Genomic DNA, 19,528 nt, shown 5'->3' with positions numbered 1-19,528 from the left:
TCTCACCTGAGCGAACGTTTGAGATAGTCCAAAGCCAACTGCAGACATCTGCGATTCCACATTTGTAGATCATTAAATGCATTTACTATGAATATGATTCGCTTCTGGCGATCGAAGCCCCCAGAAAGATAAACACTGCGAGTTTGCAGGGCATTCAACACGTCCTCCTCCATCTCAGATGTGATGGGACGATTGTTGGATAGATGGATGAATGGATAGATGGATCTATGGTTGTCGGTTTCTTCTTTAATTGCTGAATGAAACAGTCATTTCTATTGAGGATGAACCGAAAAAAAACAAAACAAACGTTTTTCAGATATTTCTTTTTAAGTTTGTTTTTTGTTTGAAAATTAATACGAGTCACAGTTATATTGTTGGTGTTGTTGTTGTTTGCTGCACAATGCATTTCCAAATGCCGCAGTCTATGCCTGAAGGGGACACATGGTTAGACGGTTGTCGGGGATCTAGGGGGTCGGATGGGGGTAAACATGTTTGACAAGTTGCAGCTAAAGTTTCAGCTCTCCACATGATTTTCACTATTTTAAGAGGTTTGCTTTGGTCTTACAGGCTAATGGAAAAATTCCAATTTGGTTTTCCTTTTTTGTGTATGTGTGTGTGTTTGTGTTGTTTTTTTTTTTGCGCACATTTTTTTCTTGCTTTTTTGACACATATTGAAAGGCCGGTAAACTTTTTCTATGCCATCTTGAAGTTAATTTTCATTAACTGATAAGGGGAGAGGCCGGTTAATATATATATTTCACTTCCCCTCAACTAACTCCACTTCGCTCTAAGTGACTCCATCTTACTCACTCACTCACTTCAGGCATTCTTTCACTTGCAAAAAAAAACGTAAAGAAAAGAAAAAGAAATCCTGTTTTTCCTCAAGTCTATCTTACAGTTATGCGTAAGTGGTTTCTCTTCCTCCATCTCTTGTATACTTTAGTTGAAACTTGCTCCGTTTTTTTAATACCCTTTGCCCAAGCAAAGTATATCAGTTGGCCAATCAAACTCAGACAAAAGGAGAGAATCCAAAAAAGGACCTCAAAATATAGATATCCGTCTGATAAAACATTAAAGTTTAGTATGCTTAAGGTATGAAAGATATTGAAAATAAATGAACAAAATATATGTATTTAACTGGAGAGTTAGAAAGTGGATTTCAAAGAGTATCAGTTTCTGGATGGCAATAATTTCAACCCAGTTAACTTTTAAAAAGTCCTACTAATTTTATATTAATATTCAAAAGTAATGTTCGATGATCTATTTGGTTTTTGATGGCGAAATGTAAAGAAATTGGTTGTGGTTAGGGTATCAAATGGTACGTCTTTATTGGCATTATTTATGCTTTAGCCCTCTGTTTATGGGATTCTCTTCTATGTTTGAGGCAAAGCAATTTGCACTACACTGTAAAAATAACTAAAAGGCAACCTGTTTCAGTCACTTGCTGATGGTGGGGCAACTGCAGCAGAAGGAAGCTGGCTTAATAATTGTCAAGTTAGGTTAGCGGTTTTCTTTCTTGCACCCCACTAACCCCTACCCCAGCCACCGTTTGTTCTGTCTCTTTCTTGCTAGCTTGCACTGCGCATTGAATTTCAATTAATGTCAAACTTGCAAAAACAACTTTAACGTCAACTTCAACTTCATTATTTCAGGTTTCAAATGTCAGGCTAAAACAAAAAAAAAAAATGGGAAAAAATTATAAATAAATGTAAAAAGAGTTATTACGACTGCGTTAAGCTTGCAAAAAAATGAAAAAAAAAAAAAAAACGAAAAAAGGTAGCAGAAAATTGAAACCCCCGCGGGCTCGTAATGCCCCCTTTTTATTTATTTTTTTTTTTTCGTTTAACTTTTTACTTCGGCACACCTTTTAGGCTGGGGCAAGTAAAAAATGCTACTAAAATAGACAAAAAACCTAGAGGAAGAGAAAGAAAACACACACAAAAATAAAAACAAAACAAAAAAACGCACACACACACACACACACACACACCGTGAACCGTTTGTTTCCTAAACTTTCTTGAGAACTCTTTTTAAACTTTTTTTGTTGTTGTTTTTGTTTCTTTTATATATATTTTTGGTTCGGTTTGGTTTGGTTTGGTTTTTGTTTTATGATATGACGATAAGATCTATGCGGGGCAAGCGAAAATGAATGTCGAGGGGCTTTTAAATTAATTGAAAAGTTCAACTGACAGCCAAGCCAACAAGCCAAGCAACAACAATAACAACAATAACAATCAAACAACAAAAAGTCATTAACATTTCTTCATAAAAATTTGTTTTAACAGCTGACAAATGTTTCCAGTTCACTGTTATTTTATGTTGTAATTTGTCTTTAATTTCTTGTTGATCAAAACTTTATATTCTGTCTCTTACTTTTCATCAAAGAAATCCAAAAAAAAAAAAAAAAAAAAAATTGGCACTTGGAATATGTCAGAACCAAAAAAAAATAAAAAAATAACACAAATTTCGAAAAAGAGTTACGAGTGACTCTTTAATAAACATATATTACGATCTTTGATTGAGATACGTTTATTAATTTTTTGTATCACTCTAACCGAACCATTTCATTCCGTACCGATCCGACCCGATCCCCACTCTCTCGCTCTGTCTTCGTAGAGTTCATGCGCTCAACTAACTTGACTGAATAATCTGTGAGCCAAGTTTGGATCTGTCTACGGAGCTGGGTTGCAAGTTCGATGTTGCTGTTGGATCGCGTGTCAGCTGTTTGCCAGTGTTTGTTGTGTGTGTGTGTGTTGTGTGTGTTTTTGTGTGTTTGCCGCATATCAATTCATGACGATTGTAGTTTTTCTCTCCGGTGTTTTTTCTTCTGCACTGCACTGCACTCTGGCTGATTACTTGCACGTTTTGCCCTTTTTTTTTTTTTTGTTTTTTGGTTTTGTTGATATATGAGTGAAAAGCAAACCTGTTCGCATGTGAATTGAAGTTTGATGCTTCACATGTTGTTCGAAGTTTCTTTAACGCTCTTTGCAAAATTAATACAAAACATGCGTTTTGTTTGCTGCGCCTGCCTGTTGTCTGTCTTACTAATATCGGATTCGGATTGGGATTCTGTGCAGATGTGCGGGTCGCCAAGGGGTACATTAGCTTTATGGCAAAGTACAGCGAACGATTTTTGCAAAAGGCTCTTACTTTCCCAAGTGACGATTAGAGGTGATCCCTTGTACAAAAAAGGGTGGTTTAGTATTTGGGAGTCCTTCTATCTAATTAAAATGTAAAAAAGATAATCTTGCTTTGTTTTTAGTTCAAATGTAAACAAATTTCATATATGGATGAAAAACTTCAAACTCTACAGATCTTTTAAAGCAAATATTTCATTCAAATTTATCGTTTTTGAGAACCAATTTAATAAGTTTTAAATATTTAAAGTTAAAATATACCCATGTATTTATATACCTCGTTTTCTGAGAGCGAGGCGAGAAGAGTGTAGAAAAGAATAAGGAAAAGCTGATGGTTAAGACATTTTCTGAAAACATTTTTGGCAATCAAATTAATTGCTATTCAATGTCTTTAAAGGGTATTTAATATTTCATATATTCAGTTAATCATTAACTCTTTCTCTCCATTACTTTTGCTGTTGTTTTTGTTTTATTCATGTACTGCACAACGTGGGAACTTTTAATTGTGTAAGCATGGAATTTCAGACAATACCAGGAATGGTTTTTTTTTTTTTTGTCTGCTCTTTCTCCTTCTCCATGTCTCCCTCACTCGCCCTTTCGCCCTCACTGTCTAAATATTGTTTTTCTCACAGCAAATAGCAAAAATCCATAAACAAAAAAAAAAAAAAGTAGCACTTGAAATGCGCAAAAGGATAACTACATATAAATTTGGTATGCCATCTCTGACAAGGAAAATATCAAAGATTTATTGTGAGTGAATAAAGAAAAACAGTTTCGGGCATTAAACACACACACAGCCATATACATACAAACAAACACAAATAGACAAAAAGTTGCTTTATACCCAAAAAGAAAAGGGTCTTCAGCTGGCCACGAGAGTGCGTGGAAATGAAGATGATGCGGGGGTATGGGGCTTGACAGGAATTTGGCGACCCTTATAAACATGTCAATCACAAGTAAATTGTAGCAGATTTAATGGCCTGGCTCCAGTCCCAAATGCAAATGGCAATTGGCGGCTGCTGTGTCAGCAGTAGGAACGGAACACAGCAGGACGAGGCAGTAAGAACTTTTACACAGAATTTTCCATTTCGCTGCTTAGCAACAATTTATAGGCAATCTTTTAGAATAGGCCTTTTGGTAGTAAGTCTGCAAACCGAAACTGGATGCGGCTCCTCCGGCTCCTCTTGTTTAATGAAAGTTAAAGTGCGTGCCAGGCTGGACAGGCACGTATGTAGGTGGTGGACTCGCTGGCGGGAACCAACATCATCCAAGGCTGCACTCAATTGCAGTCAGCCCATAAAAGCCGACCGCAAAATGGCGTCGAAAGCACTTCCGCTCGAGTTAAAAACAAAAAGTCATGCAAGAGACTACTCTACCCATCGTACGTGAAATGTTTTTGACTTGTTTTTTAATAACACACACACGAACACAACACAAAAAAAAAACCGCCCCTCCTTTCCTTTTGCTCCCTTTCTCCTACTGCGGCTGTTGCCCGACTCCAAGTCCGAGTTGTATAGCTTTAGCGGCTATTAGAAAATTGCGAAAATTGCGCACACGTTTTCCTCTCTGACAGCGACGACGTCAGCGTTAACTTCGACGCCAGCGTCGACGCCACTGACATTGCATGCTCTCGAGCAATTGAGTGCAGTTTCAGTTTTTAGCTGGCTTCAGATTTATTGCAGCGTCGAGAGGGCTGCACATCAAGAATTTTAAACAGTTTTTGGTTTAGTTTATTAAGCGGCCAAACCAGCGAACCGACCAAACCGACCCAACCAGCCAACCAACCAACCGACCCATCGACTGGACCGAACGATCCGTGCTGCTGCTGCTGCTGCTAGATGGTTGTTGATGGGCCTCAGCCTCAATATAGTTTGCCGGGCAGAAGCTCCTGCATAATTCATTTCAAGGTTTCAAGGGTTTTTCATTTCATTTCAGTAAAATAGTGAGATGCGTGCTCACTTTAAATCATTTAATACCCATCCATTCATTCATTCATTCACCCAGTCACTCTTTTATGAAAAGCGAGTGTAAATTTCCCGTTTCCACTTTCCCATATACTCGTATTTCGTTAGCTACGGTTAATATATGTATATACCTACGATTTTAAAGTGCTTCACATAATCTTTATCGCCCACCTCTCTCTCTCTCTCTCACTTTCTGTGTCTTTTGCAGGCTAATCAAATTTCGCGGAAAAGAAAACTCAAGCAATCAGTAATGGCGAATGATTGGACGGTGGGTAATTCATTTTATTTACTATTCCTATATATTTTGTATGAATTCACTGAACCTTGATATTTAAAATGTTGTCAGAACTTTAGCATTCTTTTGAAGCTTCTTCAGTTTATCTACAAAAGATTAAAGTATAATAATGCAATATTTAGCTGATTATAAGAATTCGCATAACTGTTAATCATTAAAAATTCTCTTGAAGCTTTTACAGTTTTATCTTCAAATATTGAATAAAAAATTGCTTTTTTAATATTTTCTTTATTTATGGAATGAAAAGATACAGTACAATAAAGTATTTAAAACTCCAAAGTCAGGAAAGTAGTAAAGTATTTAAAACTCTAAAATAATTGTATATAATAAATGATCGGACTAAAGCATTTTATTATCCCTGACAAATGTATAAAATTGGCTACTCTAAATGTAAAATTCAAGTGAATATACTTTATGCAGACAGTAAATCAAAAGTTTTTTGAGGTTTACTCATAATTTAGCAAGTAAGTTTTCGGCCACATTTTTGAAATGAACTCAACTTAAACCAATGTTTTATGAGTTGTCTTAGTCTATCTAACATGTGAATACAAAGTGTTTAAAGTCCATGAAATGCCATCCTGGCATTTCGTTGGTGGTGCCGTTTCCTTTTCCTATTTTCCTATTATAAGTGTGTGTGTGTGTGTATATGTGTGGTTGTGTTTGTGTGTGGATGTGTTGAAAAAGTTTTTTAGCTATCTTTATTACAACTTCACTTAACCAAAATGTGGTAGATGAAATTGAGTTAGAAACGCTTTCAGCTAACCCATTGAAACAATTTAAAGTGCGCCCCAACACACATTTGTCTAAAACCGACGATTCACGGAGAGATCCTTAAACCGAATTTACCCGCCACCCGCTCTCTAATTTGCAAATCTAGGCATATGGCATAAGGCTTTATGGCTTCACCTTTACCTAAAAAGTAGATGGAAACCCTGTGGCGTCTCTGATTACACAAAATATGCCACGTGTGTGTTTATTTTATACGTGTGTGTGCTAGTGTGTATTAGTGTGTTTGTGTGGGCTGTAAAAGTGGCATCATCCACATACATACATGGATACACACACACACATACTAACTTAGGAAAATCGATAGTGTTTGAAATTTTCAAACATTAATTGATTGAATTTGCACAGGCAATTACGAAGTAACAAAGAGCCAACAAACTGAGGGAGAAGACAAACTTTAAGCATAAATATTAATATCGGCAATCAAAATGTATGACAAGAAAATTATGTATATGCCTTTGAACAACAATAATAACAAAAGCAACAACAAGAAATATTTTGAAATTCAACATTTGTGGAACCCACGCTTTTAGCAGCTGCTCAAGGACAACAGCAAGCGAAAGCTGGATAGCTCGATAGCTCGACGAAAAGCGGGGAGACGTTTAAATTAATAAGTATGCCAGAACCTACGCCCTACGCCCATTCCACTCATGATGTTCCTAGGACCCCAAAAGTAGGCAATGGAAATTTTGTGCGGCTGCTAGAAATTAATTTTCACACAGAGTCCTAAGAGGAGAGACTTATGTTGCCACAACAACCGAACCTAACCTAACGAAACGTAACGAAATGAAGAAAACGAAATACAGAGCAAATAATAATAATAATAATAATAATTTTTGACAATGCTTTTACAATTGATTACATTTTGTGTGCTTTATTTGTGCATATTTGAGTTGGCTAATTGTTTGACAACTTAGCCAGGATCAAAAAGACTTAAGCCGACAGCGGCAATAAGTAACACACACACTCTGAGTGAGCTCATAGATAGATATTGTGCAACTATGTGGCATAGTCAGTCACACTACGCTTCTTGATTATTGCTTAACTTTTGCCAACAATTGTTAAATCCATGGCATTATCAACGCTAATTGTTCTAATGCGCTCAAGCGGTAAGCCTCTTACAATTCCTTCAAAATTGCAACACAACACATGAGAAAGCTGGAATCAGAAGAATCAAAGAAACTGGAATCAAAAGTAGGCAGCTAAAATGAGGAAAATAGAAACACTGGAGACATCAAACCAAGCTAAGATATTAATGATGACAATGCGACAGTTGGCTAGCCCAGGAATAAGACTTAAACGAAAGACGGTAAAGGAGAAAAGGCTATTAGAACAATGTTACACTCTCTCTCCCTCTCTCTCTATTTTGTTGTAAACGTCTTATCTGGCCAACAGGTGATACACTGCACATTAAGAGCTCTTCAATTTGGCAAGCGCAGTAGTAGGACTATAAGGAGTCCCTTTTTGCATACTTTTAAATCCAATTTTTCTGTTTTAGAATATTTTAAAAAATATTTTGTATATTTTTTTGGCATTTGAAAGTGATTTCTTACTCGAAAAAAGTCACAAAGACAGTCCATATCTGCAATATTGATTGTTTGATTTGATGCAATTTAACAACTTAACAGTTTTCGTTTTTGATTTCCCATTGCATAATTTTAGGCTGTGTTTCTTTTTAAACCCTTCGAATGAAAGTGTGTAGAAACAAGTAATAAAAAATCAATAAACTGTTTTAAAATAATACAAAAAATACAAATATAAAAAATTAAGACTATTCACGGCGTCTTTTATTAGCTTCTTTTTGAAACAAAACCCTCTTCAGTAGTAAAACAATTTGCAGTGCACGTTCAGTTTAAATAAATGTTTTATAAAAATAAGCTCATTTGTGCCACCTTCTTCTGAAAGTAGTCCTGTATTATTTTACAGAATATTTTATAATTTACTGCGTTGTCTGGTGTTCCATTTAAAGAAGCGTTCTTGAAACCGGCGATGCTCCTTTTTGCTAATTCTCTGATCATCCTCACCGACAAGCGACCAACTGGCCACCGGCGGTGGTCGATGACGACGAATGAAGGGCACAATATACTTGGCACACTCCTCGGCATTGTGTAGATGGACATGATGTGTACCCGAAACTTCATAAAACTCGTAATGTGGATTATCATGGCTAAGAATCGATAGAGCTTCTTCACAGTGAGGACCCAGATATGGACTCTCAGAACCTTTGATAACCAGATAGGGTTTACTTTTAATTCGCCGTGACATCTCGGCGGCAAGTCCACCATCCATTATAAGAGGGCTATAGAACTTAATACGTCCATCGCGCGAGAAATAATATTTATCCGGGTAAAGATTAGATTTGGCAACACTGCGATAGAGCAGATGTTGGGCAAATTCGGGTGGAACGGAATACTTGCTGCCAGATGAAATAACTTCACGCAGTTGGCTTAAAGTATAGGATGGTGGCTCTTGTAATTTACCGTTCTCTTGTCGCTCATCCTCAATCAAATGTTTTTCCATATAAAAACGTGCAGTCTTTATTGACGCGTCTGGTGGGTACATGATGGGTAGCAATACATCCACGGTAATAATCATATCGACTGTATGGGGAGCCAGTGATGAATAAACAAAGCTCAAAATGCCACCTAATGAATGGCCCAGCAATGAGATCTTTGTCCATTTATATTCCTTCATTACTCGCGGTATTATATAAACATAGTCCAGCACACTATAATGCAGTCCATTTGAAATCCGTGCTGATTTTCCATGACCGGGCAAATCGATGCACAGCACACCTAAATAATCAGGTAGCAGGGGGATCAATGTGTCAAAAGTTCCTAAATTATCCAGCCAACCGTGTATGGCCAATATGGGACGCTCCGTACGATTGCCATACCAACGGCCACTTATATCACCCCAAGGGGCCCAAATCCTAACATCCTCGTACTACAAGAATGAGGTAGACGGAAATGAAGCTTATGTTAGACAGTGTATAAACAAAAACATATTGAAAAAAGCTTTCAAAATTATGCTTACTCACATCGTCTAATGACAAAGTTCCCATACCCAGATGATACACTGAACTTTGAACGTCGCTCTTGATATTTGCGATATTTGCTCTTCACGAGTCTAATTGTTGTGCTTCCACTTAATTATCTTGCCGTAATTACTAAATATGCGATTAATTCTTGTGTTCTGTAGGTGGATTGTAATGTAAATAATTATATTCCCTAGACCTCTTTCAGCTTAGACAGCTGTGGCAGAACTAAATCGGTATTATTCCCAACGCACTGAACGAAAGCTTTCCATGTCTAAGCTCTTAAAAGCTTAACACCGGCATGCTCTGAAATAATCAGCACATTTGGTAGTTGGAACTTTGGACAACGATCAGTCGTACGTTCGTTTTTTGTTTTTTTTACTTTTGTCTGGCGATTGTCTGTGATAAAGATAATATTCTTGTTATGAGTGTAAAATTATACAAAGAAGCATAGATTTTTTTTTCCTATCATATGAAACTTTCACTGCACGGTTAAGCGGCCTTCAGAGGTCTAACAAAAGCTGGCTCTAGGTCAGCTGTTTTGATAGTAGCTAAGCGAAAGAAGCTTTCCCATCATCAATTATAAGAGAAAATATCGTTTACGAAGACTGCTCTCAGTGTTAAGAATCGCTTGCAGTGCCACTTACTTTGATGGTTTCGAAGAGTTTTCGTTTTTAAAGTAATTTTTGTATCTATTGGCGGGGAAATATATGTTCAATAATTATTGTTATTATTATTATAAAATGCCCATCGTAAACAGATCATAATAAACATTCTTAAACATACAACTTCGATAGTTTTGCAAAAGAATTACAAATTCGTTGCTTAGAGTTTATTAACACGATAGAACTGTTGAATTTTTTTCTTTTCAAAATGTTACATTAAAAATTAGCTAACTTACTAAAATGTCCTTATGTCCCCAAACAACTTGCGATTCGCCGTGGGACAATAATCTCTATCCGTACATAGAGCAAAGCAGCACGCCGATGTCAAAGTCAATAAACTGCCGCAAGGTTTTTGGGAATTTTGCGATTACTACGTGACTTTCAAATTGAGTTTGGTTTCTATTGCGGCGCCACACACAGAGTCCACCATAGAACAGCATCTTCTTCGCACTTCACCGCACTTGGTTTACGGTCCTTTTGGAATTGCATTGGGCACGTTCTATTTGGGATTTTTTCCAGAGGCGGGTTGGAGTGACGATAGAGCATAGAGCATGGAGGTTTTCGACCAGTTTGAAGTGCAAGAGAGTTTTAAAATGACCTACAGCTAACAAACAACAACAAAGATAGGGCAAAGCGGAAAAAAGCAAGGAATAGAAGCGTTGGGAACGAAATCACCACCCGAAATGTAGATGGAAATTGAGTGTTAGTGTGGAAACGGGAATGGGTAGAAAAGTGTTGGCCAAAGACGTGCAAAAGTGTAGGAAAATTAAGTAGATAGCCAAGGTGTGATAAGCATGAATGCTTTGGGTATGACAATGATAAAAGCTTTAACAAGTCTTTTCTACTGCATTTACCTTTTCATTTTTGTTTCTCTTTGCCTTTTACTGTGGAGTTTTTAAAACTCCTGAACCATCAAACTATTTATCTATCAAAGTGCTTTGTTCAATGTGACTATTGCCACTTGTGAGTCTATGCAAAGCCCATTCTTACCATCTGCTGTTATAGAGGAAAAAAAGGATTTGAAAAGCATTATGTTCTCTTTCATGTTCTAAAAGTGTTAACACGGTGCTAATAATTTCACTTCTTTTCTAAGATTTTCTTCTTCTGAGAAGAATATACATATATAAAAAAATTGCAATTTTGACTCCTACATCTCTATTTTGACTCTTCTTTTGAATTTGTACGTCTTTTTTTATTATAGAATTTAAACATCATGGAAAAATTAGCTTTGAGACTTTAAACTTTTAGCTTTAATTTAGATAGTTTGCTCAAATGTAGCATGAAATCCCTTGAGCTAATGCTCAAAGTGAAGTCTTTATGGTAGTTGGTATATAATCGGCCCAAAGCGTTTCATATATGACGTACACAGTTTCACAGTTTCATAGTCCTTGAACTTAATTTCCCTTTCTAACTTTCGATTTTGTAAATTTTGTGTGGCATACTTCAAGCAGCTGCTGGTAACTGCTTGGCTACCTTCCGCTGTCATTCCTCTTGAGTGAGCAGAGTGCTCCCCTGCACCTTTTAGACAGCCTCTGATGTATACGTGTCACAAGTTCTGCCCCATTGCCACGCCCATCACACCGGGTGTGTGTTATAGTGTTTGAATGGTGTACCTCCGTGTGTGTGTGTGTGTGTGTGTGTGTCTGTGTGTCTGGGTGTGTTTAGGCGTTGCCTGTGAAAATTAGCATACATTGTGTGTGCATTTCAATTGTAAATGCAATGCAAGTTGCAACCATGATTTATCTTTAATTTATGTTTGAGTAATTTATCATCGCATGATGTGGAATCCGAAGCTCGTTCTTGCCTCTTGCCAGCGTGTCTTCAACTCGCTTCTTCTGCACTCTTGTGGCATTTCCCCAGGCATTTGGTGTCAGGCTGCTGCTCATTCTACTCATCGCTATGCAAATTGTCTTGAGCATTCCCTAAAGTGAAAGTGCCATTTCACTGGCAAACCAAATACCAACCCGACCCGACCATTTTCCTTTCCGCCTCTCTCTCTCTCTCTCTCTTTCTCTTTCTACTGACTGCTCTACGAGGTGTACATTGGCCTTGAATCCATAATTTGCCTGTCAACGGCAGCGTACCAAAAATTTTGCGCACATAATTGAGTTCAAGCATTTGGAAGCCAATTATGATTTCACATTTTCGCCTTGGCCCCAAACACCACACAGCAGCCCTGCCGCACCTCACAAGCCCCCCCGTCAATTCTCTTGGCAACCCAATTGTTCTGCCCCTTCTCTTCTTTTTTGTCATCATCGTTCTTCATTGTCGTTGTCGCCTCCGAAAAACATTTTCACATCTCAATCAAGAGGGCGCGTCCTTTGTCCTGGGTTTCTTTTGCCATTCTCTCTCACTCTCATTCCTTTGGTCTGGCCTTTAATTGCTTCTGCCACTTAACATATGCAAATTAATTTTAATTCTTTTTACCCCCACCCTTCCTCCTGTTCATCCACCACCCACTTCTCCTTCTCAGCCTGTTCTCATCATTTGGTTTTGCTTGCATCAGAGTTTTCATTTTTGTTTTATTTTTTTTTTTGTGTTTTTGGCCTTTCTTTACGTTGCGGTCGTTCGCTTCCTTTGACACCTTAAGTGCCGCCTCTGACAGTGGCTTGATAAATATTTATGATCCGGAGTTGATAGTTGACTGGGAGGATGGATTGCTGTTGCTGCGGGAAGGGGATGTACAGTGGTTTACAAAGAAAAAGGGTTTGCTTTTCTTCGTTTCATTTTTTTTTTTTTTTTTTTGTTCGTTCTATAGGTTTGTCATTTCCTAGACTTTGGGTTTATTTTTCATTTCACAAATAAATAAACAATTTAGACCAGGCGAGGGATGGATAAAGAAAGAGAGGGACCAGGAGAGGGGGCACTCAAGTCCTAACCTGTCAGCTAAGTATATATGTATGTAAGTATGTAGGAACCCTAAGAGCAGCGCCCTAAGCTGCCACAACACACAAAAGACACTGCCGGAACTCGTCTCATGCTGATACGCACATGCCATTTTCCCCTCTTCCTCCCGCCAAATCCACTCCACTCACAGATCTATGATGGGGCGTGCTTAACTCTCTTTCTTTCTCCCTCTTGTTCTTCCTTTTTTTTTTTTTTTTTGCTGAGGCTATTATTCTTTATGTCTTGCTAGGGTTAAGCTTAACAATGGTTCAACAACATGACCCGCCTAACTCCTCTGTACGCTCCTCCATTGCTCAACAAACATGAAGAGAAAAGAAGAAATTGCATTAAGAAATCATTTGCCAAATACACACTCACAGTTACACTCGCATACGCATATTCAAAAGCTAACAAAAATAGAAATAGAAAAAATAATTTAGAGAAAACCTGGTTTTTGAGGTTCTTCACTCTCTGGTAGTCGGCCAACATTTTAATCTAATTTTAATGAATTATTTTCACACGAAAATTATTTAAACCAAAAAGTTTCGTTTTGTGGTTGACTCGTTTCTTGGCTAATGAATTTGCCCAAGGTGTGTGTGTGTATGTATGTATGTGTATGCATGTGGGTAATTGTATTTCTGCTAATTATACAACATGGTCTCCACTCACTGACACACACTTATGTATCTTTGCAAATGCATATATCCCAGCAAGCAAATGACATATCATCCAAAAATATTAAAGATTAAGTGTTACATTAAATCGCACAAAAATGTTTAGAATTTCAAAAAGAAAAGACTGTTTTGAACGCCAAATAGAATTGCATCTTTCTTAATGCCAAAATGCCACAAGTTACCTAGGAAAACCCGTTCCATGTTTGTTCGCTAAATACACTCCAAATGTTTTACTAGTGTTTCTCATTAAGTGATCTCTAAAGCCGATTATATAGTCGATATTGTCAGACAATATTTTAAACCGAGGCCAAAAACCACAACCAAAGTACTTGTTCCAAAATATAAGGCAAGCTATTTCTGTTATTAGGAAAATGCTCGCTGGGCTATTCCACATGGAAAGCTAAAAAAGTATTTGCATTTTGGTTCTTGCATTCGAAATTTACATGCATACATGCCAAAAAATGTTGTTGGTGCAAGGTTGAAGCGAGAATGGGGAGGATAAGCCCACAAAAGCATGCTACACTTTTGATGAACTAAAAAATTCCACAATGCATGAAATGCGAAAATGTGAAATATTTACCATACTTGATATTCGAGAATTTTCTATGTTAGTTCTGTCATTCAGTCAGCCATTCCGTCGGTCAGTCAGTCAGTGCAGAGAAATTTAATTGCAATTAAGATTTTGTTTTACTAAAATACTTTGACGCAAATGTGAATTTATTGAAATTATCCATGGCTGAATTTCAATTTGCCTTCGCCTGTAAATTGGTAAACTACGAGTACATAGATATTTTAGCATTGGCTCTTTTAACCATTGAATAAATCAATTTTTGGCAAATTATCTAGTATATTGTATGACCTCAGTTGTCATTTGACATTTGCCTTTTTGCAACAATTTGTACAAATTTCCTACAAAATTCGACAATGACAAATTCTAATTATTGTTTAGTTCAACTGTTTTTTGGCATTTTTATTTTGGTAGTTCAATTACTGGTCAAAATGCCAAAAACTTTAACACGAGAGAGAGAGAGAGAAAGAGACAGCTAGACAGACAGACAAAAATTGGCAAACACAAATCCAGAAAACTGTTTTGCCCCCCATTACTTTGGTTGGACTTGAATCAAATATAAACTTTGTATTACAAACTTTTTAACTGCAATTTCCAATTACAAAACAGGATTCCATATGAGTACATAAATTTCTAAGCCATAGACAAAGCAACGGAGACTACGAACATTGAGAGACATTCATTCGTTCTAAAAATGTTGTTGCTTCCAACTGGTAAATTGGTAAAAAGTCGTCGAAATACATGAGAGACTAACTTGAAGTTGTACTGCATAAAGGGGCATGGAGACTCACTCTCTAGAGCCAAGGCGTTATAACTGCAGTTAACCAAAAACAGGAAATTTATGACCAGACAAGACCCGATACACTGGATCCAATATTTGGATCTGTTGGACTGTGCTGTTTTGGGTTTATACCGTAAACGTAACCAAGTCTACACACACTCACTCGCAATTGTCTTGACGTTACATACACACACAGACACACAAGCAAAGTGAAGTGCGTTTTTGTGGCTACTCGTAAATTACGATTGGCATGCGGCTCAAGTGGCACAACGAAGCCTGAAAACTGTTTGCCCAGCCAACGGACCCGGAGACCTGGGAAAACATAGAGAGAAAATGGGTAAAAGGGAAGTAGGTACTATGATAAAGCCCCAAGGGTTTTGGCTCTCGCATAAATCGAAGAATTTTTGAATTATGAAATCTCTGCCCTTGCCCTCTGTCCTGCCTCTCTCACCATCACCCTCTCTATTCAAAAGGAAGTCGGGGCGTGTGCGCTTAAATTGAGTGCCAAGCAATTGAGTTTTCAAAATCGCTAAAAAAATAACAAATTTCGTTGCCCCCCATTTCTTTTCTCGCAGCTGCCCTCCCCCGCAGTCTCTACTTACATATATGACATTGCATAAATTATGGGGAATTATTTATGAACTGGCAAATAAACAAAAGTGCAAAGAGAATAAAGCAAAAAAAAAAAAAAAAAAAAAAGAAATACGAAGCAAAACTGAAACTGAAACCAAAACGGGAAATCAAACGAAGCGACAAAAAAGAAACTCATCGAGGCAATAATCATAAATTTTGCGCTTAATTAATTTATTAGGATTGAATTAACTTAGTCAAGCACGTGGCAAAGCCTACTCATATATAAGTACAAAGACGCCTGCCTACACAGGATTAAATAGAAACCATTCATTAGGCATTTTCCTCGCTCACACACAAATGCACAAACATAATCACACTTACACTAACATACGCACACAATTTGCTTGACAGAAACTTGACATATTTATATATTTATGATAAAAATCTTTATATTATTGAAGATTGATGATTATATACCTATATACATACCTGATGCACATCAGTATTCACCTGATACTAATTAAATTTTGATTTAATTGAGCACCGACTAACAATAAGATACATAGATATCTTGCAATTAAGACAGTCAAATGATGAGTTCACTGACAATTTTTTTATCAGCAAAAGCAGAAAAAATAAGAAAATTAGTGAAACAATTATCAAGCCTAAGCTTTCTAATACCACATTTTAGTTTTCTTGTTAACACTCTGCCTTAACATCTTTAAGATATTTGATTAATTCCCTACCAAAACACGTTAATCTTCAAACATCGCCAGTATGACTAACAAATACTGCTAATTTCTATCTATAATCTAGAAACTAAATTGGTTAACTTCACATTAAGCTCCCTCGTTATAATCGCATTGCGATATAGCTCATCATTAGATTCCCATTTCGATAAAAAAAATGTCACAAGTTTTATCATGGATTTGTGATTGCGATACCAATAAAACATAAATTTTACTTGAGGCAAAAAAAAAAAGTTGAATTGTTTATCTTAGTTGATCAATATCAGTTTTGCAAATTGCCTGCAGCAGTTCATTTGGCATTCAAACTTTTAGAGTTTACAGAATGTAAATATTGTCACAGTTGTTCTTTAATTAAAAACAAATGCAATTTCGTTTTCAAAAAATTTGCATGAAATTCAATTAAAGTTTTTGCCCAAACCGTCGGCCCCTTCTCTCCTCGAAAATCTCAGATTTTGGGGGCACATAGACTTTCCAAATTAATCATACGCACTGTTGTATCACTGTAAGAGGGGGCAAAGAAAAAAAAAAGCCCCCAAGTAGAACTAGCAGAGATGATATCAACTTGACATTTGCACATTAGTTAGACTTGCCTTCATCCAGATAAGCCAGATGGCAGTCCATTTAGTGGCAGTACACGACTTCAGCTAGCCTTCCTTTCTCTGCTTTAGCTCCTGTTCTGGCTGCTGTTTCTATGCAAACAAAATTTGATTGCCATTTGCTTAAATTTGTTCAACACAGGAACAGGGGTAAAAAAAAAATCGTTGCATTTTCTTTCTGGCTTGCTTGCCTTCGTTTTTTTTTTTTTTCTTCTTGTATAAAGTGTGCAAGTACGTGCTACACAGTGAGTGGGGGGTAAAAAAAACGTTGCTACATACAGTGGCAAGTTGTGTTCGCTTCCCCTATCCTAACCGTTGCACCGCTTTAGCCATGGCACAGTCCGTTTTGCGGCTGCATTTGCATCCTTCGTTTTTGTTTATTTGCTTTTGCATTTGTATTTATTCACTTTTTGGGTTGCCTCTCGTTTGCCTCTTGTTTGCCATTGGCGAATGGCGTGTAATTTCTTTCAAAAACATCAACAACAGCAGCAGACAGCAAAAGCAGCAACAGAAACACCACCAACAACAACAGCTTTTTGATATCAATGTAAATTTTAATTTGTTTGGCAAATATTTTGTTACAACATTTTCTGTTGGCATGAATTGAGCTGTAAAATTGCCCTAAGAATTGCATCGAAAAAACCAAAAAAAAAAAAAAAAAGGAAAACTGGTTAGGGAGAAATTGTATCTGCATGCTAATTTAATTGCAAATGATATGGAAAAACTGCAATCGAAACTTTTGACTGAAAGTCAACTCAAAAATATCGTGTAAATCTAACCGTTTACGAAGTTTGTGCGACTATTAAGATTAAATAGATATTCTACCTTAAAAACAATTCTTAAATTTTCAAATGAAGTCAGAAAAAGGATAAATGATAAAACAGAATCTCCAAAAGTAGAATCTGTGTTTTTTTTGATTTATAAGCACAAGTATTAATTAATTAAGGGATTCAAAATACTTTAAACAAGTTAAACACTTTACAATTACTCAATCCAGAAAAGTCTATCAATCAGTTGAAACAGACTTTATATTCGAAGCATGTTTGAAGTTTTTACTGTCCTTGATCATATAAAAAAGTCGATTGGTCTCCTCTTGCCTTTTCTTGTGATTTTATATATATACATACATATATATATATTTTTTTTGATGGAAAATCTTTACTAGTTTAGGACATTTGCTCTGTCTATCATAGCTCAATTTACTCTTGGCTAACCATAAAATGGGAGTTGCATACAAAAAGTTTAGCAGCAAAGTAAACTTTGCAACGCAAGGCAACTGCCAAAATGCAATGTGCAAAAATATTGTTCAACTTACTTTAGGGATAGCGCGTTAGAAGGGATATTTGGAAGGATGTTGGTAAAACTTGTTTCACTTTTGATTGTCGGAACATTTAAGTGCAAAATGTAAAGTTTTTGAACTTGATCGAAACTAAGTGGCGGGGCATTCGCCTCACACACGCATGCCACAAATAGGACCAGAAGTGGGTAGGGGGTGGTAAATATGAGTTACATTGGGTTACGTTGGTTCACATTTTTTCTCTTTCTCCGTCTCCCTCTCTCTCTCTATCTCTCTTTCGCTGCTTGTGGCAATGGTAATGGTGTGCGTGTTAACAACATTTCCCGTTGCGCTTGTCGGTTCTCCGTCTACTTGACAAGCCAGTTTTCAATTTGTAATTTCTGCTTAGGCGTTGTGTTGTCAGTTTTCCTTGAATTTTCTTTAGCGACAGTTAAAAAAAAAACCCCCAAAAGAGAGTGAGAGAGGGGGGGGAGCGAGAGAGAGACACAGAGAAAGTGCCTGCTGCTGTTGCTACTGCTGTTGACGTTGCTGACAGGCAACGTCGTCGTGTCTGGCGCTGTCAGGCACGTGTGTGTATGGGAATGTCCAAGGGGTTCTGTTAGCCAGATTCATTTCCACTTGCTACCCAGTCTAGACAGCGCCCCATTGTTCGCCTTCTTGGCGATAATTGCCTGGCAGCCAAAAAGTCTTTTCAAAATAAAAAAAAAAAATAATAATACAAAAAATTGTCCTAAATTAAAATTGACTCAAGATTTAATAAAATAACTAAATAAACTTAACGACTTCCTTATCAGTTTAAAGCGAAAAAATGCTGACATACTAAGTAAATGAGGTTCTTTCATCAGCAGCAGCACCAGCACTAACAGCAGGAAACGATGTTTCTTAGGCGATAAAATAAATAAAATTGGCATTTTATGCAAATGGCATGAAAAAATTCACTGTGTATCATGTGATGCGCACAACGTCGAGAGAACAAGAATGAATATGTTAAAAAAATTGTCTAAATCTAGAAACAGACAAGACAATTCTCACAATGGCGCAACAAAAAAAAATATATATATAAGAAAATGTTAAAAGTCAAGCGGAAATGTTCTTTAATTTATTTGTTTCTTTTAAATTATTGAAATTTAATTCAAATATATTTGAAAAATCATCTACATTCACTTGAAAGTAATGCAAATGAGTGTCGAGAGCTCGCAAACTCACTGGAATTCAATTTTCAGGGGTTTTATGAAATTGTTTCATATGGAAAGGATTGTTTATGTAAGCGAAATGTTTTACAATCCAATCAACTTAACAACATTTTCAGTATGCTAATGGGAGTTGATGCTTTGCATACTTACATATGTATGTATGTAGATCTACACGATGATGAAAAATAGTTTTTAGTTTTTAGCTTAGGGCCAACCCTAATTAAACATTGAATTAATTAAAGACTCAGAACATTTTTAAGACTACTAAATTTAGATCAAAGTTTTGCAACTTAAACCTTTAGCTTAATATAAGCACAACAACTTCTG

General features: G+C 36.7%; 2 protein-coding genes across 4 annotated transcripts in view; both read right to left on the bottom strand.

The window, feature by feature from the left end:
* The window catches only part of LOC137573891 (SEC14 domain and spectrin repeat-containing protein 1-B), a 31,953-nt gene that overhangs the window by 8,476 nt on the left and 3,949 nt on the right, over nt 1–19,528 (bottom strand). The window contains exons 1-2 of one of the 3 annotated variants that reach the window (XM_068285962.1): nt 2,576–2,715; nt 7–272 (exon numbers count right to left, since the gene is read on the bottom strand). In XM_068285962.1, the coding sequence (XP_068142063.1) occupies nt 7–173 (167 nt within the window). In that variant the 5' untranslated portion in view covers nt 174–272; nt 2,576–2,715. Of the gene's footprint in view, nt 1–6; nt 273–2,373; nt 2,485–2,575; nt 2,716–19,528 lie in introns of those variants that run through there. The other 2 variants (XM_068285961.1, XM_068285963.1) reach the window with 2 other exon arrangements.
* On the bottom strand, nt 7,939–9,483 carry LOC137574010 (serine hydrolase-like protein). The gene is made up of 2 exons (XM_068286115.1): nt 9,223–9,483; nt 7,939–9,128 (listed from the first exon to the last, which is right to left on the bottom strand). Exons 1-2 carry the CDS (start codon nt 9,244–9,246, stop codon nt 8,115–8,117), a joined length of 1,038 nt encoding a protein of 345 aa, XP_068142216.1. The 5' UTR covers nt 9,247–9,483; the 3' UTR covers nt 7,939–8,114.

This window comes from Drosophila tropicalis, unplaced genomic scaffold, assembly GCF_018151085.1.
Source record: "Drosophila tropicalis isolate 14030-0801.00 unplaced genomic scaffold, ASM1815108v1 contig_443, whole genome shotgun sequence".
NCBI lineage: Eukaryota > Metazoa > Arthropoda > Insecta > Diptera > Drosophilidae > Drosophila > Drosophila tropicalis.
Note: the sequence above shows the minus strand (reverse complement) of the source record. Positions and strands in the feature narration are given on the sequence as shown.

What these genes read in the sequence shown, in the direction of transcription:
- LOC137574010 (XM_068286115.1), bottom strand. Translation starts at nt 9,246, where the DNA reads ATGGGAACTTTGTCATTAGACGAT. An exon ending in GAACTTTGTCATTAGACGAT is followed by an intron (nt 9,129 to 9,222) that starts GTGAGTAAGCAT and finishes TCATTCTTGTAG; the next exon opens with TACGAGGATGTTAGGATTTG.